Source organism: Mauremys reevesii, linkage group 1 (genome assembly GCF_016161935.1).
Source record: "Mauremys reevesii isolate NIE-2019 linkage group 1, ASM1616193v1, whole genome shotgun sequence".
NCBI lineage: Eukaryota > Metazoa > Chordata > Testudines > Geoemydidae > Mauremys > Mauremys reevesii.
Window position 1 is genome coordinate 44602032 of NC_052623.1, and position 24016 is coordinate 44626047.

The following is a 24016-nucleotide window of genomic DNA, read 5'->3' on the forward strand; positions in this document are numbered from 1 at the left end:
ATGGCGCGTGTTATATACCCCAGCCGGCCCGTCCGCTCCTCAGTTCCTTCTTACCGCCCGTGACGGCCAGTTGGAACTGTGGAGTGCTCTCTGTCCTCCACTACCCTAGCTTTCGCTACAGGTTTTTTGTATATAGTTATCTTAGTACATGTAGTTATAGTTAGTTTGTTAAGTTCAGGGTTAGGGTTAGGGGGGGGTTTCCCTCCCTTTCCTTCCCCGGTGCGGGCTCATGCCCAAGGCACCGGGCTTTAAGCCCTGCGCTATTTGCCAGAGGCCTATGCCGATCAGGGACCCGCACGACGCCTGTCTTCGCTGCCTCGGCGAGGGTCATTGCACGGACAAGTGCCAAATTTGTTCCGCCTTCAAGCCGCGAACGCGTAAGGAGCGAGACAATAGACTAAAGCAGCTCCTTATGGAGGCGTCGCTGCAGCCCCCGGCACCGGCCGCGCCGGCACCGAGAGCCTCATCGGTGCAGAGCGCACCGGCTGCTCCGAGCCGCTGCGGCACCGCAGCCTCAGTCAGGCACGGAGAAGACCCGGCACCGCTCTCTTTCGCCTGCCAGAAAGCGCAGACTGGCTAAGGCTATTGCCAAGTCCCGCGCGCAGGACTCAGCCATGACTATTGCGCCATCGGCGCCTCCCGCGGTGGCCGTGCGCCAAGCAGGCACCGGGCCGTTGACTCCGGCGCCGCAAGGCCCGTCGAGTCCGGCACCGCCACGCTCCCCGGCACCGTCCGCGGTTGAGCCACGGCTGCCTTCGACGCCGGAGACATTCTCTGCAGCCCGAGAGCTCATACAGCTCGTAGAGGCACCGAGCCTCCGGCCCCCGCCACCGCCGGTGCGGGCTGTAACATTGCGGGAAGCCGGCAATGATGCTCCGCCCGCCCTCCGCGGACCGCCGGCACAAGCGACACTCCCGGTCCCGATCACGCTCCCGGTCCCGACGGCGGTCGCCTTCTCGATCTCGGCACCGTTTGCCGTCCCGGTACCGGTCGCCATCCCGCCGCCGGTCAGAGTCCCGGTACCGTTCGTCATCTCGGTACTGGTCGCACTCCCGGCGCAGATCCAGGTCCCAATCGCCGTCGCGACGGCACCACCGGAGGTCTCCATCCCGGCGTCGTTCCCGACATCGCGATTCCCGCAGCCTCTCCTGGCACCGCAGATCCCGCTCCCGGTCGAGCTCCCGGCACCGGTCGAGCTCCCGGCACCGCGGTGACCGACGGTCTCGATCACCGTCCCGGTACCGGACGTACTCACGCCATCCCTCAGTACCGTCTGCGGAGAGGCTACCGCCTTCAGCTGTGCAGTCTGTCAGCGCCTCAGCCCCTCCTTGGCCATCCCGCCCGGCATCGGTGGCCTCTGCTGTGGACAGCACCGCGCATCTGCCACCAACCCCACATGGCGATCCTCAGGGGTCTCAACAGTGGGGCTTCTGGGTTCCATGGGCCCAGCATGAGGCACAGGGGGTACCGTTTCCCCTGAGAGACCTAGCCACCGAGCGCAGGGTCCCCGAGGCGACTGTTAGCCGGCCGGCTCCTTCTCCTCACCATGAGTCCCCCATTCCACCGGACCACAAGTCCCCCACGCTGCGCGATCCAGCCGAGGCACAGTCAACAGCCCCTGCGGCGGAGGCTGTAGTGCAGGGCTTGTCCTCTTCATCCTCCCCGGACGAGGCGGTGGCCGGCGCTTCAGCCAAGGATCCACCACCTATTGACCTGAAGGCCCATCAGGACCTGCTTCGCCGGGTGGCGACGGCCATGGATCTCCCAGTGGCGGAGGTCCAGGAGGACGAGGACCCTATCACCAATGTGGTGGGCGCAGACGCTCCCATACGCGTGGCATTACCCTTCGTCAGGACAATTCAAAAGAACGCCACTACGCTCTGGTAAACCCCTGCATCCATTCCTCCCACGGTCCGCGGGGTTGAGCGTAAATACTCGGTTCCCCCGACGGGATACGAGTACCTTTACACCCACCCGACCCCGGACTCGTTAGTGGTGCAGTCGGTTAATGACCGCGAGAGACATGGTCAACCTGCCCCCGCGCCTAAATCCAAGGATGCTCGGCGCATGGACCTGCTAGGCCGCAAGGTCTACTCGGCAGGCGGTTTGCAGATGCGAATTGCTAATCAGATGGTCCTCCTCGCCAGGTACGTCTACGACATCTTGACGTCCCTGGCAAAGTTCACGGAGCTCCTGCCTTCAGCCTCCCGCCAGGAGTTCACAGCGCTGTTGGAGGAGGGCAGACGGTCATCTAGGTCCTCCATCACGGCCGCCCTCGACGCTGCGGACTCTGGAGCTCGGACCTTAGCCTCCGGCGTGTCAATGCGGCGCATCGCCTGGCTGCAGTCCTCTACCCTGCCGCCAGAGGTGCAGTATACTCTACAGGACCTGCCCTTTGACACACAGGGTCTGTTTTCCGAAAAGACGGATTCTCGAATCCAGACCCTGAAGGACGGCCGTATTGCAATCCGTACTCTCAGCATGTACACGCCGGCGACGCAGCGCAGGTCCTTCCGGCAGCAGCCCTCCCGGCCCTTTTATCAGCAGCGGTATCGGCCATACAATAGCCGGCGACCGGCCCAAAATCGCCGTCGTCCCTCGGGCAACCGCCGTAACCAGGGCCAGGCCACTTCCAAGGCCCCTCAGGGGGCTAAGCAGGCCTTTTGATGGGACGCTCGAGGACGGCCCATCTCTCTCCCTACCGGATCCTTCCCCGTTATTTTACAACCGCCTTTCCCATTTCTTTTTGGCATGGTCCCAGTTAACAACAGACAACTGGGTGCTTCAAACGGTCCAGTCGGGATACCGCCTACAATTTGTTTCGCCCACTCCTTCCCACCCACCCTCCCTGTCCCTCTTCAGGGACCCCTCTCACGAGCAAGTCCTCTTACAAGAGGTTCAGACTCTGTTGAGCGTGGGTGCCATAGAAGCAGTGCCTCAAGACAGGCGGGGCAGGGGTTTCTATTCCCATTATTTTCTCATCCCCAAAGCGAAAGGGGGGCTACGTCCTATCCTGGACCTTCGCGAGCTGAACAAGTACCTGCTCAAGCCCAAGTTTCGCATGGTCACCTTGGGGACCATCATTTCCTCTCTGGATCCGGGAGATGGGTTTGCCGCCCTCGACATGAAGGACGCCTACTTCCATGTCGCGATCTATCCTCCCCATCGTCGTTATCTCCGGTTTGTGGTCAACAACACCCACTACCAGTTCGCCGTGTTGCCGTTTGGACTCGCCACCGCCCCGAGGGTGTTTACTAAATGCATGGCGGTGGTTGCCGCAGCCCTCCGGCGTCGTCAAGTACATGTCTACCCGTATCTCGACGACTGGCTGGTTCGGGGACAGTCTCAACAACTCGTGATGGACCAGATGACAGAAATCCTGTCTCTCTTTCAACGGCTCGGTCTTCTCATCAACGCCGAGAAGTCCACTTTGATTCCGTCACAGCGAGTGGAGTTCATCGGAGCGGTTCTCGACTCCACGGTGGCCAGGGCCTCTCTCCCTCGCGCTCAACACCAGACGATGGTCTCCATCATCCGGGACCTCGTCACCTTTCCGACCACGACGGTGCGCTCCTGCCTCCGTCTCCTGGGCCACATGGCTTCGTGTACGTATGTCACCGCGTACGCACGGCTCCGTCTCCATCCGTTCCAGTCTTGGCTTGCGTCGGTGTACCGACCGCGTCGGGATCCCATCGACATGGTGGTCACGGTCACCAGGCCGACCCTCGAGTCCCTCAACTGGTGGCTCGACCCGGAGGTCGTGTGTGCCGGAGTCCCATTCCGCCCTCCTCGTCCGTCGGCCACTCTGACCACGGATGCCTCAGCACTCGGTTGGGGAGCTCCTCCCCGCTCTGCAAGGAAGCGATGCTCCTGTGGGACTTCTGCGTAACCCACTCAATTCACCTGGAAGCATCCTTTCTTCCGGGAGTGCAGAACACACTGGCCGACCATCTCAGCAGGTCGTTCCTCTCCCACGAGTGGTCCCTCCGTCCAGATGCTGTCCACACAATCTTCCGGCGGTGGGGGTTTCCCCAAATTGACCTATTTGCCTCCAGGGAGAACAGGAAGTGCCACCGGTTTTGCTCATACCAGGGTCGCTCACCAGGCTCCCTGTCGGACGCCTTCCTTTACCCCTGGACGGATTGCCTCCTCTACGCCTTCCCTCCGTTCCCGCTCGTGCACCGAGTGCTCCTGAAGCTTCGGAGGGACAGAGCCCATATCATACTCGTAGCGCCGGCCTGGCCGAGGCAGCACTGGTACACCCTGTTGCTCGAGCTCTCCGTTCGGGAACCCATTCCCCTTCCGTTGTGGCCGGACCTCATCACCCAGGACTTCGGCAGACTCCGCCATCCGAACCTGCAGTCCCTCCATCTTACAGCTTGGTACCTGAGTGGTTGACCCACGAGGAGAGGGGCTGTTCTACAGCGGTTCAGCAAGTCCTGTTTGAGAGCAGAAAGCCTTCCACTCGCTCCACTTACCTAGCGAAGTGGAAGAGATTTGCACTCTGGTGTGATCATCAAGGTCTCAATCCATTCGTGGTCCTGGTCCCTACCATCCTGGACTACCTCTGGCACCTTAAGGAGCAAGGTCTTGCGGTCTCCTCCTTGAGAGTTCACCTGGCAGCAGTGTCCGCCTTTCGTCCGTCCGTGGAAGGTCGGTCCATCTTCTCGAACCAGATGATTTCCCGCTTCCTCAAAGGCCTGGACCGCTTGTACCCGCCGGTGCGGCGTCCTACCCCGACATGGGATTTGAACCTCGTGCTCGCTAAGCTGATGGGCCCTCCGTTCGAGCCCTTAGCCACGTGCTCCCTGCTCTACCTCTCCTGGAAGACGGCCTTCCTCGTTGCCATTACATCAGCGAGACGAGTTTCTGAGCTCCGCGCTCTGACGGTTAGCCCGCCGTACACCGTCTTCCATGAGGACAAGGTGCAGCTTCGCCCTCATCCGGCCTTCCTCCCGAAGGTAGTGTCAGCTTTCCATCTCAACCAGGCGATCTTCCTCCCGGTGTTCTTCCCGAAGCCACATGCCTCGCCTCGGGAGCAACAGCTGCCATACCCTCGACGTCCGCAGGGCGCTCGCTTTCTACATCGAGCGGACTAAGCCCTTCCGGCGTTCGCCCCAGCTGTTCATAGCGGTTGCTGACCGCATGAAAGGCGAGCCGATATCCTCCCAGCGGATTTCCTCCTGGGTCACTGCGTGTATCCGGACCTGCTACGAGCTTGCTCGCGTGCCGCCATGCCGCCTCACGGCACACTCGACGAGGGCGCACGCCTCGTCGGCCGCCTTCCTGGCCCACGTTCCGATCCAGGACATCTGCCGAGCGGCCACCTGGTCTTCGGTCCACACCTTCGCCTCCCACTACGCGTTGGTGCAGCAGTCTCGAGACGACGCAGCCTTCGGCTCCGCGGTATTGCACTCTGCCACGTCTCACTCCGACCCCACCGCCTAGGTAAGGCTTGGGATTCACCTAACTGGAATGCATAGGAGCAATCACTCGAAGAAGAAAAGACGGTTACTCACCGTAGTAACTGTTGTTCTTCGAGATGTGTTGCTCCTATCCATTCCAGACCCGCCCTCCTTCCCCACTGTCAGAGTAGCCGGCAAGAAGGAACTGAGGAGCGGACGGGCCGGCTGGGGTATATAACACGCACCATGGCGGCGCCACTCCAGGGGGCGCCAGCCGGGCCGCCGGTGTTGCTAGGGTAAAAAAGTTCCGAGATGCCGTGCACGCGCGGCGCGCACACCTAACTGGAATGGATAGGAGCAACACATCTCGAAGAACAACAGTTACTACGGTGAGTAACCGTCTTTTTTAGCCCCAAGACAGCCTTGTAAATTAAAAGCCAAATATATTAAAAATCCTGCTCGCTGCCAACAAAGCATATAAAGTGCAGATGGGGAAAATGATGTAAATTAGCTCCCCATTTTCTTGATCAGCCTTGTGTGAATCCCACCCTGTGACCTTGGATTGGCTTCCAGGGCTGCAAGAACAGCTGGGGTTAGGTTTTTGCCCAGAGATTGCAAGGAGACAGAGTTTGCTTTGTTTGTTGTTATAGTTATTTCAAATGCATATGTCACAATATTATCTAGGGTTCCAGTTGAACCAGATATTGTTTTTTAAGTTGTGATTGTCAAGTGTAGTGCACTGATGAAGAACCTTCATTGTTTTTTTTTAGATTCGCCATGAAGTTAGCTTTAAGAACATGACTCATAAGCTGTGTAGTGACCACTGCTTCAATAGATACAGAATGGCGAAGGGTTTAATAATGAATTGCTGTGAGCATTGTGGGGAGTACTTGCCCAGTAAAGGAGCTGGAAACAATATCCTTACGATTGACGGTCAGCAGAAAAGATTCTGCTGCCAAAACTGCGTTGGTGAATATAAACAGGTAACTACTTCTATTTATAAAAAATGAAATTTAGCCTATAAATTAAAAAACAAAACATACATTAGTACTGCTAAGATGCTTTCTGTTCTTGATTCTGATTTTCTTGGGACTGTTCGTATTCTATATTTACACAAACCTCAAAGACTCAGCTGCTTAACCTATGTGAATTTGTATGTGCATTTGTGGGAGTGGAACTCCTACTCATAAATTATTATTGTAAAAGGAGACGTGTATCTTAACCAAAAGTACTATTGACTTAAAACAATTGAGGAAGAAGAGTCTGTCTCTTTAGTGAAGGCTTTAATTCTTAACATACTTATTTATGGTGGGCATGACAACTACATACCTACTGGACAACCCACTGTGCTTGGTTAGATATAGAAGCTCAGTTACTTGCACTTTTAGACATATACGTAAAGTTAAAAATTTATATGGGCCATGTAGTCTGGATATGGCTGTTGACTCTCTTAATCACATTGTTTACCTGTACATTGAATATACTTCTAGTTCCTTTTCAGTGTAGACCATCCCAAGTCCAAAGTCCTATATTCCTTCATGAGTGAAGGTTTGAAGGATTTTGTGTCCTCCTTTGCTTAGCTTCCGTGTGCTCTTGAAATTATTATAGCGTTTGAAACACGTCTTGGTTTTTTACATTCCAGTCTTCAGACAACATTTGCCCCCTGCGTTTACTTTAGGAGGCAGTGATGAGCCATCACTTCACACTAGTGGGGAGGTTGGAGTGCTGTTCAAACTATTTATGACCTAGCAGGATAATTCACAACCATCGTTATTTATTTATTTTTTGGGCTGGTCCACTGTAGAAATTTAGTTTTTTCTATAACGTGCATCTTTTATCTGAGATGTCATGGTGGCCTCGTATATGAAGTGTTATGCATCTAGGGACTGTGTTTTAGGACTTCTGAAATGAATGTTGCACTTGTAACATATGCCTATATTTTCTGTAGTTTTGGAGTAAACCTTTATATACGTGAGATGTTACTTTACCAAGGCTTCTTTGAGATGGTTGTGCACCCAGCTGCGTTGAGGATTCTTCATTTCTTTTCGCTTTTTGAAGCTGGTGAAATACAATCAGTCAGAGGGAGCCCAGTATTGAATTAACAAAGCTCCATTATATTTGATTAATAAAAAGCTCTATAATGTTTGATCTCTGTTCTATATTGCTATTCCATTTTTGAACGTCAAGTGCTGCTTACCTTTATCCTTTTTGGACTGCTTCTTTGAGCTTGTACAGAACTCAAACAGTATTTCTGGGAATGTATACATGTATAAACAGCACAACTGAAAGCATAACATGAGCCTTATTGTTTTATCATACAGCAAAACCAAAAAAGGGCAAAATAGGTTTTCGAGATACTAAAATGTAGGCATAGACAGAAGCCATGGAAAGACGTGGAAAAACATTGAATAAGCACTCATGAAGGAACAAAAAGACACAAGATTAACTTTGAACTTGGGACTGTCCCACACAACCTAAAAACTTGCATTGATGAAATGCCATGTGAGCATGGAATTATGAGAGGTGGAACGACAATTCTGTATCTATTATACATTCATTGCAAAGTGTACTTTGTCATCTGTCTCTTTAGATATTTTTGTACTATTGTGTTCAGACATTAAATCCCCATATGTTAATGAGAGGATGAAGTGGCATGGGATTGGTAGGATCTTGTACTCTATTGTGTGCTGGGGAATTGCATTATTAGTAAACGTCACCATTAGTAGTGGATATTATGCAATAGCATGCTGATCCTGAAGTGAATCTCTCTCTCCTTGACCTGGATAGTTTTGTTGCGTCCATTGCCATTGGCAGACTTTGTACCAGCAAAATCTCTTACGTTGTGAAAGGATTATTATGTATTTGATGTGGAGGGGGGGCTGAATGGCTTATGGAATGGTAATGAGCTGTGAAAAGATTAATCTCTAGTGCCTGTTTGCATCCACCCAGGTTATTGTGATTAAATGTAATTCATAGTAGGTTTTCAAATATTATTGACAGTGAATGGTGGATTTAAAATTCTTGTTTAAAGGAGATACATTCCAAAAGAGTATAATTGTTCTGATGGTGTATGGTGTGGGTGGCAAAATGTCTCAGGCCATAATTTAATTTTATAATGACAAATCTGTCTAGCAATGTGCATTTACATTTTTAACTTGAATTTGAAATTATTTGAGGAAATTTTGGAAAATGATTATTAATTTTTGTTGAGTGCTTTGGGTGCTTCTTGTGAGAAGAATAAATGTATAGTCTTGTTCGGTAAAGGGTTTTTGTATGGAATGTATCTATCAATTTAATCTTTTAAAGGAATTTTGACCATGAAAGCTCAATCACTGCTAGCAATAGGTAATTATAGATAAAATATATTTAGTTTCTCACAATAGTACTAGACCTCTTTCTGGGGATTTTTCTCTGTCATTTTATTTTAAACGGGAGTGAACCATAGGAAAGGAGGGACAGACTTCTAAAATAATACAGAAATAATCCTCCTTTTGTCAAAACAGTAATACAAGGCTTGATGGGGAAGCATTTGGCTACATTAGTATTTTGTTTAGCGGGTTATCATCCTGTGTGGTATATCTAAAACTTTTAATGACTATATTCCACTTATGTGCAAGCAATTGTACAGTAAGTGGGGTCTATCTTTTTGCTATGAGAGTTGTATAAAACTAATATGTTATGTACTGTAATTGTCATATAACAATTGGTCTTTTATAAATATGTAGTACTAGTAAACTAGAATTGACACAATATTTGTACCTACCTACTTAATCCTTATGTGTGAAATAAATATTACTTAAACATGTTTGGAACTAGTTTTCATAATATATGTACATTTTTTTCTTAGGATTGAAGTGAAATTATCTGCAGACCAAAATATTATGCCTTTTGGCAGGGAGATTGGTGGTAGAGAACCAGGACAAATGGGTCATGATTTGGTGTGGCTGATCGTTCATTTTACATTGTGGTGGTTGGGGAGACAGGGAAAGAGGAGACAATGCTGTTTTTGAATTAGAGGGACATTGGATAAAATAGTAAAAAGCTCTTCTCTCATTTTCAAAACTATGAATGCACTTAAGAGGTGAATTCCCATCAACGTAAGCTCCTAAATAGACATGTCATTTTTGAAAATGGGACTCTAGGGCCTAGGTACTCTTAAAAATTTCATCCTTCATAACTAAGGAGATAACTGGTCCTTCTTTTATATAGCACTAGTGAAAGTGTACTGTATACACCTGGATGCATCAGCACTTGAAAGATATCTATTAAACTCAAGGATAGCTGGGGAAAAGTTGCAAATGAATAGGCAATGGAAAGATGAGGAATGTTTAATAAAAAAAAAAATCTAAATAAGAATACCTTGACCAAACTGTTTAGGTATGATTATGTAAAGTGTGTTGACACGCACGAGGGAGACCTATTATTTATGGTGGCACAAGTGTGTATAATCAAGAAATGGAATGATATTAAGTAAAGGGCAACTTAGGTTAAATGTCAAGAAAACTTTTTGGAAATGTATGTTAAACATGGAAGACACTTCCAAGTGAAGTAGACTCTGAACCCTTACCTGTCTTATTTGTTATTGAAGTACATACTCTCCAGCACTGGGAGAGATAGGGAGCAACTCAGAGAATGATCCTAGAAAAGTAAATTAATTACCAGAAGAAAACAAGATATTATTTGAGTATATGTAGCTGTGTATTCCACTTATGTGTGTGGGTGCCCAGTGCAGTGGAACCAGAGAATTTTGCCTACCAGTACCAGTAAAGGGGGGGGGGGGAGGGGTGCTTGCGCCTTGTGGCTGTAGCACCTCCCCTGGTTACCTGAGGTGGTTCCCTAAGTTTCTTCTTATTGCCTGTGGTGGGGTTTAAACAATGTCCCCCCCAACAGCGATCCCCACACTTGGTGCTTGCTCTGTCTTGGTGAGGCCTACATCAAGGAGCATTGTGTGATCTGCAACTCATTTAAGAAATGGACTCAAGTGGCTTGAGACCTTTGCCTGAAGAAGCACCTGTTTGAACAGGTCATGCAGCCTGCATTGGTACCAAGGCCCTCACTGGGTCGGAGATTGCCCTTGAACTTCAGGAGAGCTGCTGCTTCACATTCTGGAGCAGGTGCCTTTCCAAAGAAATGGAGAAGCCGTTCCTTGTCAACTGTGCTGAGGAAAAGATTGCATAAAACCAGCTGAGATTGCTCTAGGTCTCAGGGTGACTCTTCAACCTCCCCAGGAAAAGTGTGGACAGGCACAGAGTTGGTGCTGGCATGTGTGATGGTGCAGGTATCTTAACCCTTCCCTGATACTAAGTAGGGAGGGTAGAAACCCTGTACTGTTGACTCTGAGTGTCTGTTGAGTCCAGTACCGATGAGGGAGATGCAAGCACTGACTGTTTCCACATTGGCAGCATACCAGACAGCTCCTCTGCCTTTCGGTCCTGACCTCTCCTTTTGTCCAGGACTTTGCCACGGGTGCACCAACTGTAGCCCCTTTGAATGAGCTGCTGAACCTTTGGGTCTGTCAGCACTGCAACCCAATGTTCCCCTTCCCAGGTTGTGTAAGCAGGGCTGGTACCAGGATAGGTATAGAGGGCCTTCATACCAGGAACCTCCTTTGTGCTGCTGCAGTCACAACCACAAATGCTTCCATGGTGGCTTTCACCATCCTCGACGTTGGTACTGTCAGACGCTTTGGTACCGCTGTTCAGTTTGGGACTGACACTGCTTCCAGCACTGGTATGCTTGGTAACCAATGGTACTGTCTCCATCAGCAGCCCTGCTTTCTGTCTTGTTCTGGGTGACAGATGAGTCAGACTGCTTCCTCGTTCCCTCTCGTCTCACTCCTCCCTTATGTCTGTGATCCTGAGGCTCCCCTGCATCTGAGGCAGGGTTGTCATCCTCTCACTCTCCATTGCCCAACCAGCATTGAGGGCTGCTGATGGACCGTTATGGGTGCCAGAATTGGTATGCATCTCATACTTGGGATGGAGGTCCCTGGCCCGGTGCCTATTGGGCTGGCCACCAATGCCATATCCATGTCATTGGCCTCCTTGGAATCTGTGGGACACTCCTCAGTCATGGGTGTCCCGCTCTTTGTCTTGCTCAAAGGTAAGATTGCTGGCTAGGTCTGTGGTGATGAGCGTCAATCTGCTGCAGGCCTAGGCACTGGCTGTACTCCTCCCTGCAGAGCCTCCAGAATTGTCCTGTCCAGGTTTGTCTGCCCTGGAACAGGATCTGGCTTTGGCTCAGTTAAGAGTCTTATATTTGTCTGTGGACAGTGCTATTCTGCCTGGCTCATCCTTCCCTTCAGTACCAGAGAACTTTGTCATACCAAGACCTTTTGCGGTATGTAGCTACTTCCCTCAATATGGAGATAAAGTTCTTTCAAGAGAACGTCCACCAATTTGTGGACATCTAACAGCCCTCTGTCCCGGGAGAGTTACCCTTCCTATCAGTGACACGCTCCTTGAATCAGCTCTGGCTCTCTGGAGCATGCTGGCTTTGGTACAGCCTGCAGCTAAGTGCATGGAAAAGCACTAGTTTGTTCCTTTGCAGGGATTTGAGGGGTTTTACTCACATCCAGCCCCAAATTCCTTAGACGTAACTGCAGTGAATGACAGGGCTCATCAGGGCAGGTTTAAATCCACCCCTGAGGATAGGGACTCTAAATGATTGGACCAGATGGGCAGGAAGATATATACCTCCTCTTCTTTACAGATGCGAATTGCTAACCAGCAAGCCTCACTGTCCAGCTATGATTTTTTTAAATTGGACAGCTATGTCAAAGTTTGCAGACCAGCTGCCTGAGACCTCACCAGAGGGAGGAGTTTTGGGCATTTGTCACTGAGGGCTGCTTGGTGGCTAAGACATCCTTGCAGTCTGCACTAGACGTCATGGACACCTCATCTAGGGTGATGACCTCCACGGTCACCATGAGGAGACGCTGCTTGGCTGCAGAATCTGGGTATTTACCCGGATGCCCAGGAAGCCATTGAGGATTTGCCCGTCAATGGTCAACAGCTGTTCGCAGACAAAATTTACAAGACATTGCACTCCTTCAAGGACTCCAGGGCTACACTGCGCTCCTTGGGGGTGTACATGCAGGTAGGGATTTGGAGCAATCAAATTTTTGAATTGCTCCACTCCAGCTCCGCTCTGGCACCAATAGTGACTACTCCAGCTCTGCTCCACCCTCCGACTCAAATTAATTTTCAACTAAATAAAGTGCATACTGTACTTTTGAAAAAACATTATTTTTATTCAGACTTCTAAAATAATTTAAATGTCATCAACAATGATACAAACTAGAATCATTCATAATTCATTCTGTAAAGAATTATTGCAGCAATCAAGTTGTCTTTCATTTAAAATTAACTTTAAAGCCGAAAACAGTCGTTCTACACTAGTTTGAATTGTTGGCATGCTCAAAGCAATTCTAGAGGCAGCCTGAATGCGGTGTGGGTAGCTGTGAATGGTCGCAAAAACAGACTTGGCTTTTAACCTACCGATAGACTCCATCGCCTCACAATCTTACTAAAAGTTTCTCTCGAATAATGCTTCATTACAATTATGAATCGCAGAAACTTGCCGGCGTCTTTCTTGTTTATCCAATTCCTTTTCGAAGTCGTCATCTTCAGAAGAATTGATGCTTGAATTATCTCCGTTTCCCCGTGATGGCTGAAGACATCTCAGGGATGGATGCTTGAACAAGTTCAGAATGGAGATGGAAGTTTGAGAACAGCCTGCTATTTCTGAAGGATGTGAATTTTCCAAAACCGCGAATTTGATTGTTGATGACCACTTTTGTTGTTTCATTTTCTTCAACCTCTTTTGCCGAGTTCAAATGTAGTAATAGATTTTGTTTTTCGAGTCGTTGAGCAATATCAAGGAGCCCATCCTTTGCCTTTTGTATTTCCCTTGAGGTAAGAAGAATTTGATACCGTAGGTCAACATAAACTCCAGCAAGGAAATGAATATTGTCAAAAAGCTCCTCTTTGCATTTCTGCATGGAGGATAGAATTCCTTCTGCAATTTGTCCACCATTTTTTTTTTGGCAAGAATTTTGACAGTTTTCGCCATTCCTTCATTAAAACTCCCAGGGTTACATTGACAGCTTGAAGATTCATGGTTGTTTGGTTTGGCTTTGCCAAGAGGTCTTGCAGGTTCTTCACTTCGTCCCATTCAACTTTTGTTAACTTGAGTTCTCTTGTTCCAGCAGCCACTTGTTCACAGTAAGATTGAAAAACGAGACGTCAATCAATCATCGCAAATGTTGAACCCCAGCGAGTCACAGTATCCAATGATTGAGTTACCTCATGTAGATCAAGCAGAACACTTTGAATACTTGAGGTTCGTAGTTTGATAACGACTTGTCGAATTTTTGCCAGAAATTTCTTTTCATGTTCTTTGTTCAGTCCATCCCAGATTGCCACCTGAAGAGTGTGAATACCACACCTCCTCAGTTGGATTTTGAGTCGTCCTCATGAAGCCATGTTGGAAGTATGAGGCTAGGGTCATTATCCCATTGCGCAGCAGCATCCATGTTGAGTTTGATTTCATCCATTTCTTTAGTTCCTTCATCAGGCAAAATAGAATAATAGAATATCAGGGTTGGAAGGGACCTCAGGAGGTCATCTAGTCCAAACCCCTGCTCACAGCAGGGCCAATCCCCAGACAGATTTTTGCCCCAGTTCCCTAAGTGGCCCCCTCAAGGATTGAACTCACAACCCTGGGTTTAGCAGGCCAATGCTCAAAGCTTCAGTTCTGTCCACATCCCTGTTCTCAGAGGTAGAAATGGTTTAATTGCCCTTGCTGAAATTTTTGATGGCACACGTCATGTTTGCTGCATTGTCAACGCAGAAGCTCAGCACTTGCATTTCACTGATCTCAAATTTTTCTAAAATAGCTTTTACTTGACTTTTCATGTATGAAGAATTGACACCCTTCAGTGTCGATTTTGTCCAAGCTTTTTACAACCTGAGTAAATTATACAAGATAGAGCAAATAACAGGTTCCAGCCTGATGAAGGAAAAACATATTTCCGAAAATCTGCTTTCTTTACTAAAAGGATTGTGCTTGCAATTTGAATCCGCTTTCCTGTTAAACTTTATTTTCAACCTTGTAAGGTGTAGCCTCATTATTTCCCAACAATTAATGTTATAGAACAGCGATAGCACGTAATAATGCTATGGCACATACCAAATTTCATTGATGGACATTTTCCAATCACTCTGGAGATATCACAAAAATCACTTCTAATTTATGCAAAAATGTTTACTATATATTTATATGGCTGTTGCACGTGACTTTTTCAGTAATTTTAAAATTACAAACAGCGCTACCAAAAGACCGTGGAACGGATGACATATAAAATAAGTCCATCAGAGTGATACGGGAGCATGTACAAATGAACAAATGTACCGGTAATGGGAGCCCATGCTCCATTATTTATTTATCCAGGTTTTTACCAAATGCATAGTCATTGTTACGATGTGTCTCAGAAAGAAGGGAATTCACGTTTTCCCATATCTGGGCAACCAGTTACTTAGGGGGCAGCTCCATAGAGCAAGTTGTTGCTCATGTCGGCACCACACTGTGATTGCTCGACTGTCTTGGTCTCATCCTGAACACCAGAAAGTCAGCCTTGGCTCCCATGCAAAAAGTCTAGTTCATTGGGGCCCTGTTAGATTCCACAACATTGGGAATGTTTTCAGACAATTTTCTACCTTTGCCTTAGTCTGCAGTCTGTCTTCCACGACAGTTCAGACATCTCTGTGCCTCTTCAGTAACACATCTGCTTGCATGCAGGTGGTCCAATTTGTAAGGTTACACCTTTGCCCCTTTCACATGTGGCTCAGGATGGTCTACTGTCCTGCTGTTCATCCTCTAGACAGACTGATTCATCTTCCTCCACAGGTCCTGGACTCCTTGCAGTGGTAGATACATCCAAAGAACATGCCAGGGTGTCCCCTTTGTCCAGCCCTCTCCAGCCAAGTCAGACGTTACCAGTACCTCCCTGATGGGTTGTGGGGTGCACCTGTGGTCACTGAAAGTACAGGGACTGTGGTCAGAGTAGGTTGTTTCACTTCATATCAACTTGCTGGGGCTTCAGGCCATCTACAGTGCATGTAATGCTTTTTTGGCACTGTATCAGAGACACTGGTTCATGTATTTACCGACAATACCACTGCGATGTATTATTGATCAAACAAGGTCCAGGTTGCTTTGCTTAGAGGCAATCAGGCTGTCGAAGTTCTGCATTGTGAAGAACATTATTCCAATAGCTGTTCACTTGCCCAGGGTTCAGAATCATCTCGCCGACCATCTTAGCGGACCTGAAGACAGGTATTCTCTGGGTCATCTTCAAAGCTTGGGCATTCCAACGATTAACAGGAAATGTCTGTTTTGCTCTCGATGGGGCCTCAATCCAGGCTCCCTGTCCAATGCTTTTCCACCTCTGCTGGCAGTCTGCTCTCCTTTATGTGTTTCCCTCATTCCCAGTCATCCCTTAGGTCATCCTGAAGATCAAGTTGAACTGGTCTAAACTCATTCTCATTGCCCCTGGCATGGCTGAGACAGTGCTGGTTCTCTGACTTTCTCATGCTGTCTGAGCCTCCCATACTGCTTCCTTTCCATCCTGATCTACTCACTCGTAATCACAGCCCCATCTTGCATCCTATGTACAGCTCCCTGCATCTCATGGTGTGGCTGCTGCATGAATGAGGAGCAGGAAGAGCAATGTTAAGCGGCTGTCGAGCAAGTCCTGTTCAGTAGCAGAAAGTCGTCTACCATGATAGCCTATTCAGTGAAATGGAAGTGGTTTTCAGTGTGGTCATTAGCCTGCATACTCCAGCCGATGTTGGCTTCTATCTGGGACATCTTGGAGTACCTGCTTCATCTTCTGTTGTTGGGGCTTGGGCATAGTTCATGGAATGTGCTCTGACAGTGATACTGGCATTTCATCCTCCTGTTCAGGGAAGATCAGTCTTCTCCAATGCCATGGTAACAAGATTTTTAAAAGGGCTTCTTAGTCTACATCGTCTGATCTGAGAAATGGTTCGCCAGTGGGACTTAAACATGGTCCTAGTGGCTCTGATGGTCCTCAAGTCCCTAGCATCTTGTTCCTTGGCAATCTTGTGTCGGAAAACTGATTTCCTAGTAGCGATAACATCCACAAGGAGAGTGTGAGTGGTGCAGGCTCTGATGGAAGAGCCTCCTTATAAACAGTTCTTCAAAGGTGGCTTTATGATCACACCTCAACATTTTGTCTAAAGTAGTCTGTTTCATTTGAACCAGGCAGTATATTTACCAGTGTTTGTTTGTTTTTTCCCCCCCTAAGCTGTCTTCATAGCTGGAGGAGCACTGTCTCAATATCTTAGATGTCAAGTGATGTTTAGCCTTTTATGTGGACAGGACTAAACAGTTTCATGCTTCACCTTGTTTGTGTCTACACTACAATCTGTGAAGGGTCAGGCAGATTCTTCACAGTTTATCTCTGAATGGATAGCATCCTCCGTCAAGATGGCATATGAAGTAGCTTTGGCTATGCCCCCTCAAATTATGAGAGCTCATTCTATGAGGGCATAAGCAGCGTCCATAGTGTTCCTCAGTGATGTTTCCTCATTAGACGTATGCAGGGCTGCTTTGGGGTCCTCGATACATGGGTTCATAAATCATTATGCCATAGCCACAACTTCCAAGGTGGATGCAATCTTTGGTAAATCAGTCCTGCAGTCCCTGTTTAATTAGACTGTGAGCCCTGCCTCCTGGGAGTGGGAGGGGTTACTGTTAGTGAGTCACCTAGGTGGAATACATGGCTGCATCTCTTTGAAGAAGAAACACAGTGTTATGTAGATGTGTATTACACGACCCATCCTCCATCCCCTCTGCATTAGATACTCATTTCCAAGCGTATGGTGTGACGCAACTAAGAGAGGATCAGGGTAGTGCCGCCTCGTGTACCCTGGAGAGTGGCCATGGCCACAAGACACACGCATTACCCCTCTACAGGTACTGCTAGGCAAATTTCTGCAGCTCCAGTGCTCTGGGTACATACATACCTAAGTGGAATATGTGTGCCTGCATCACATCTCGAAGAACCAGTTACAGTAAATTGAAGCATCCTTGACAGATGTAAAATGGTTAAAGTAATGATCACAGAAACTGAAAGGAAAACTGTTATTACACTGAGTTACAGTGCATGCAGTTAAACATTTTTACCTTTATTACTGGTTTGAGCAGGTGTTCCCTGTAGTTATAACAGGGAATATTACCAATTCTAGTATTATCCTTATCTACAGGTTGAAACAACCCCCGAATATGTCCATTGTATAACTATCTCTAACAAGAGAAGTGACATCATATTTTGGTTCTTGTTAATTTGTACCTGTGACCAATATGTCTTCCTTGTTTCCAAAAACCAATCAAGAGACGATCCTCTCAAGGAAGTGGCAGTGCCTGGTTGTGCCTAGGTTTGCGGGTGGGTTTCAGGGACTGGCCTGGCATTCTCATCTTTGGTCACAAACCAGTGCAGTTATCTTGGTCATATCATCAACCAAACCTTTCATCTTAGCCAGCTCAGTCTAAGCTTGACTGAATTCAGTATGCCTGTTTTTATTAGATTGCATCTGCCATTGTAGCACTATGGCCCTGTTTACACTACAAAGTCATGCCAATTGAAGTTAAGTCTGTATACAACTGCCATAGTTAGTACTTCACTGTGTACATGCATACTTGGCTCCTTGTGTCAGTGATGCGCATGATCACCAGGACTATCAATGCAGAGTGCATTGCAATATGGGCAGGTATCCTCGGGCAACTCACCACTGTCTGTCACACTGGCTTGTTACCCTGAAAAATGAATTTTGGGACTCTGCTATAATAACCTGCCTATTGTCTCCTTAATCTGTTCTTCCCAAGGTAAAAGTTTTTAGGGTTGTTAAGGAAATACTAAAGGACACAGGTATAACCTTCTAATAAAGTAATTGACACAGCCAGTGTTCTTTCCAAAACAAAATATCTTTTTATTAAAGTGACTAATAAACCCTGCTATAATGTGATCTAAAAATCCTAAACAAAGCACAAAATCCCTGACACCAATCCCTTATTACAAATTAAAGAGCATTCAAACTACAATAACATATAGCAGGGGTGACCAGACTTAGACTTTCCGAGCTACATACGATAGTCTTCAGAAGTTCCCGAGGTGGGCACGTCTGCTAGGGTTCAGGGCTTCAGTCTCTCTCTGGTGAAGCTCTGAGCCCTGGCAGATGTGCCCCACAGGGATGAAGCCCCAAGACCCATCATCCTGCTGCAGGGCAGAAACCCTGAACGCTGCCAACCTGACCCCTCTCCCGCCCTCCTCCCCGGTCTGGTAGGTGGAGAATGCGGTGGGGGGGGCGGTTTGTAGAGGGTGGTCTGCAAGCCACACTTTAACTGTAAAAGAGCTGCAGTTTGGCCACCCCTTGCATATAGTTCAAATGAGTCGAAGCGAAGCCATTTGTTAAAGTGGCCAGTTTGTAACAAATTGCTGACAGCAGATCTTAAAATTTACTTTGTTTTACATAAATAAAATACAATTAAAATATACACACACACACATTCTGAGCATACACATAATAAATACTATACTAAACATATCAAAAACTGGCAAGCTTACTTTATAAATCCATTGGTATCCCTTTAAAATCACTCTTGCTGCTTTTTAAATTTTTAATCACTGTTGCTGTTCAGCTCCTGGTCAGTCAGTTTTGCTCTGCTCTGGTTTTCTTCTCTCTCTTTCTGCAGCAGCTTTTCTGTCTTTACAGCAGCTTTCTCTTTGTTGGCTTTCAGTTCTCAGTCTTCTGATCGAAACTCTCCTTCTTTCTCTGGTCCGGATCTTCTTCCTCTCTCCCCATCAACTGACTTCTCTCCTCTAAATGTCTGCCTTTTTATACTGTGCTATTGGGACTTCCTTATATACCCGTAAGCAATTACCCATTTGCACACGTTCAGTACGAACTGTTACCTCAGAATTATGATTGACAGCTCTGCCCTTTTCAAAACAAGTTGTGACCGGTATGAGTGGGCTGTGACCAGCTAGTGGCTCACTTAACTCACCTCTCTATCATCCCTTACTGCACATGCTCCATAGCCAGCAATCTTGCACATGTTCACTGTTTTCATTTACCTCAGAGCTGTGATTCTGCCAATCCACACATACATATACCTAACTCTTTGCCAGGGCACCATTTTAGAAATCCTAAGTTCTTGAAGAATCTCAGGCTTTGCAGCATTCATCTCAGGGTGGAGTGACTTTTGCTTATTCAAAACAAAGATTTAGAAAGGCAAAGTGGAGACTGGAGAATTTCTCTGGTAATAGGCATTTGGAAAGTTTTCGCAGTGCATGATGGGGTTGAAATGAGTCCCTCAGGGGTGACTGGGAGCATGGGGTCAACTTCCCAGTTGCAGCTGTATCCATCTCATTGTTATCTGTATCCCATAATTTTAGACCTTTTTCTCAAAATCCTACAATCCCACATGACCGTCCTTACTGTCCACCATCTCTGACAGAAGTATGGAGCTTACACAGCTCTGCACTATTGTCATGAGCATTGTAAGCACCGGATGCATGATCTTGGAGTATTTGCAGAGCCACAAAAAGAACCGAATGTGTGGGGAACATGACTATTCCTTAGAGGACAGGTTGCTGTGGGACATAGCAAGAACCAAGGTTGTTGGTGGCATTCACAGAGCAGCTTCAGATGGTAGAGTGCTGCTTCTGGCCCCGAGAAACAAGCACTGGCTGGCAGGTTCGCATTGTAATTCAGGTTTAAGATGACTAGCAGTGGCTGCAGAAATTTTGGATGTGCAAGGCCACATTCTTGGCTGCACTAACAGTGGAGAAGTGAGTGGTGATCAGTGTGGAAACATGCAAGGCCCGATTGCCACTGGAGTCAGGAAATCCACCCTGGAGGGCTATCGTCATGCAAGCATGCAGGGTCATTAATTGCCTACTGGACTGTGATTCTGGGCAATGTGGAGGACATAGTGGATGTATTTGCAGCAGTGGGGTCCCCGAACTGCAATAGAGTGATAGACTGCGCACACATCCCTATTTTGCCCCCAGATCACCTTGCCACTGAGTACGTCAAATGAAAGGGCTACTTTTTGATGGTTATGTACGCATTGATGGCTCGCTCATTGACATCAGTATGGGCTTGTCCGGGAAGATGTGTGATGCTTGCATCTTTAAGAATACATGGCTGTCAAAACAACAAGCAGGGACTTTTCCCCCAACCGGTGGATTACCATTGGGAATATTGAAATACCAATAGTGGTCCTGGGGGACCCAGTTTACCTCTTGCTCCCTTGGCTCATGAAGTTGTACATTGGCCACCTCAACAATACCAAGGAATGATTCAGCTACTGGTTCAGCAGGTGCAGAATGACAGTTGAATGTGCTTTTAGTCGTTTTAGGGGGCCCTGGTGTTTACTTAAAAGATTGGACCTCAGTGAGAAAAATATGCCAATGGTTATAACTGCCTGCTGTGTCCTGCATAATACCTGTGAAGTAAAGGTGGGGAAGTTTCCGCTGGGGTGGAAGGCAGAGGTGGAGTGGCTGTCTGCTGAATTTGAACAGCCAAACACAAGGGCTATTAGAAGAGTTCAGTGTGCAGCTATACAGCTCAGAGAGGCTTTAAAAGACCATTTTAAAAGTGAGACAGAGTAATTGCATTGCTGTAGTGTGCTCTGTCTGGGCCTGCACTTTTGTGGCCTGGTAGGAATTGTGTAGTGATTATTGTACATATAGGAAGATAACATTGTCAGTGCATCTATTAATTTTGTTTGTGACTGATCCTCTGAGTTGTGTAATGGTAATTGGTTACTTTCAGAACTGCTGAGCGCTCAGCAGCCTATGCTGTGAACTATAAAAGATTATGTTCCAACAATAGCATTTTGTTCTGTAAGAAAATTAGTGCAAAAAAACCTGTGCAATTAAAAAAAACAACATTCAAAACATAATAAAACTTAATAGAGCAGAACTTACCCAAGGGGAAAGAACACTCATGTCCATTTCAACTACAGATACACCAACCATGTCTTTCACTTGTATTTGAAGCTGTGATTGTCTTCAGTGTCCCCTGGGGTGCAGGGGTATGGGTAGTGGAATGTTGTGGGGCTATGCGGAGGTCCCGATTTTGAGTTCTTAATGGGTTGCAGAGGGAGGTGAGCCCAGTATTGTTGAACCTGCAGGTCCACCAGAGGCTGCGGCATCTGTCTGTGCTGCCTGAGAAGCCCCATCCATGTCCTGGTGCATTTCCCTATGCTTTTCCTGCTGAGACTACAATATTCATCCTCCAGGCCCTTTGCTCGCAGTCCAGTGCGGCACTGGCTTGCAGGATCTTATTGAACATGTCATCCTGAGTCCTCTTCCTTCTCCTTATCTGGCTGAGGCATTCTGAGGGGAACATCCTGAAGACCGCAGTGGTGATTTTAGCTGATATCTCACTCTAGAGGATAGCAAAGGTAGAGAAGAGAGCACAGCTGCTGCTGGCATCCTGAAGCCACCCACACACTGCAATGGTGCCTGCTGAAGTTACCGCTGAGTGGCTTTGGAAAGTATCCTAACACAAAGGAAGAAATAAGGCACCCCTCCTTAAACCTTTGGCAGTGGATTGCAGAGTATCTCTATGAAAGTTTAATTGAGATCTCTCAGAAGGATTCAAGGGCCCCATCACTATGTACATAAAGAAACTGGGCTCCCCTGCCTAACTCTAGAGGGGAATGAAAAGCAGATAGCAGCTTTCTTGGTGGTACCAGTATGTCTTCAAGTCAAGTAAATTAATGAAAGTCAAAAGCTATATCCTGCTACTTTGGGTGGATCCATCCCTGTAATTGAAAGTTTATCTACACACTGACCCGAGGTTCCTTCCTTGCATTGGCCTAGCCCATGCTCGAATGGCTAGACTGAGGTGGAGTCAAAAACAGTTTGTGGCTCACTGCTTACTGGATTTCCCCCGGTCACCCAACCCCCATATGCTGCCTCCTCTTCCTCATCCCTCACCACCTCCTCAGCCTCACTGTTCATGGCAGGAACCTGTGATTTGGGCTCCTTGGAGGTATCTACTGTGCTGGGGTGTGAGTGTTTGTGGGGGTTGGTGGTGGAGTCTCCACCAAATATGGCCTGTAGCTCTTCATAAAAGTGGCAGGTCTGCAGCTTGGTACTAGATCAATTGTTGGTCTCCCTAGCCTTCTGGTATGTCTGCCACAGCTCCTTGGTTTCATATGGCACTGCTGCTCTCCTCCTTTATACTTCTCCTCCTGCATCCCGTGAGCAATCTGCTCGTAGATGTCAGTGTTTTTGTAGCTGGTTTGGATTTGTGCCTGCACAACTTCTTCTCTCCACAGGACTAAGAGAGCTAATATCTCATGTCTGCTACAGGCAGGACCCCATCTGGAGTGTGTAAGCAGTGTGGTCAACTGGCCTTTTGCACTCTATAATGTAGAGCTGCTAGGTGTGGTTGCTAAGCCAGGCAATCAGGAAAGGGAATTTCAAAAATTGGTGAGCAGTAGAGTTCACAATGATGACCAGAATGGTCAGTATAGGACACTGTGGGACAGCCGCTGGAGGACAGTTAGAGTCAACGTAAGTAACAGTATCTACATGTACTGTGTTGACCTAAGTACATGGATCTTGGCTCTATGCTGCTCAGGGAGGTGGTGATACTGTGTCGGCATAATGGGGTTCTTAGAGTGGTGGGAGATTAAGTGTAGACACATACACAACTAGGTTGATGTAAGCTGTCTTTCATTGGCCTAACTTTGTACTGCAGACCATGCCTATACTCTGGCCTGAGTACCAAGTTCGTCTCTCTCTGTCTTTCCATCACATGAGTTAACATTTGATCCCTTTTCCAGGTCAGAACACCCCTTTAGTGTCTTGAATTTGGCTTCTTTTTCTTATGCAGAGTACTCTTTCTTTCCCTTCCCCCTTGTTAGAATGTGCATTTTTGGACCTAACTCTCTTGGCTGTTTCCCAGGAATCGTGGTCTTGGTATTGCCAACCAGCAAGCAATCCTCAGCTACTACAATTTTAATTCTTGGAATGCTCTGACCAAGTTTAAAGGGTTGCTTCCAACTAAATCCAGGCAAGATCAAGAACCTTCTTGCAAGCCTTTCTAGACTTAGCGGACTCAGCAACCCGCACTATCTCAACCGCCATAGCTGTGAGAAGGAGCTTGTGGCTGCAGGCTTCAACATTTCAGACTGGAAAAGAGATGGCTAAAGGGAGATACGATTGAGATCTATAAAATCATGACTGGTGTAGAGAAAGTAGATAAGGAAGTGTTGTTTACTACTTCTCATAACACAAGAACTAGGGGTCATCAAATGAAATTAATAGGCAGCAGGTTTAAATCAAAAGGAAGTATTTCACACAACGCAAAGTCAACCTGTGGAATTCCTTGCCAGAGGATGTTGTGAAGGCCAATACCATAACTGGGTTCAAAAAAGAACTAGCTAAATTCATGGAGGATAGGTCCATCAATGGCTATTAGCCAGGATGGGCAGGAATGATGTCCTTAGCTTCTGTTTGCCAGAAGCTGGGAATGAGTGAGAGGGGGATGGACCAGTTGATG

The 24016-nt window shown here is 47.5% G+C and overlaps 1 protein-coding gene across 16 annotated transcripts in view; it reads left to right on the plus strand.

Annotated features, from left to right (window-relative positions):
• The window catches only part of ZMYM2 (zinc finger MYM-type containing 2), a 227519-nt gene that overhangs the window by 72185 nt on the left and 131318 nt on the right, over positions 1-24016 (plus strand). For all 16 annotated transcript variants that reach the window (XR_005600151.1, XM_039543409.1, XM_039543495.1 and 13 more), the window contains one exon: positions 6176-6388. Coding sequence is in view for 15 of the 16 variants with exons in the window: in XM_039543409.1 (XP_039399343.1) it covers positions 6176-6388 (213 nt within the window). In the remaining variant the exon portion in view is untranslated. The remainder of the gene's footprint in view (positions 1-6175; positions 6389-24016) is intronic.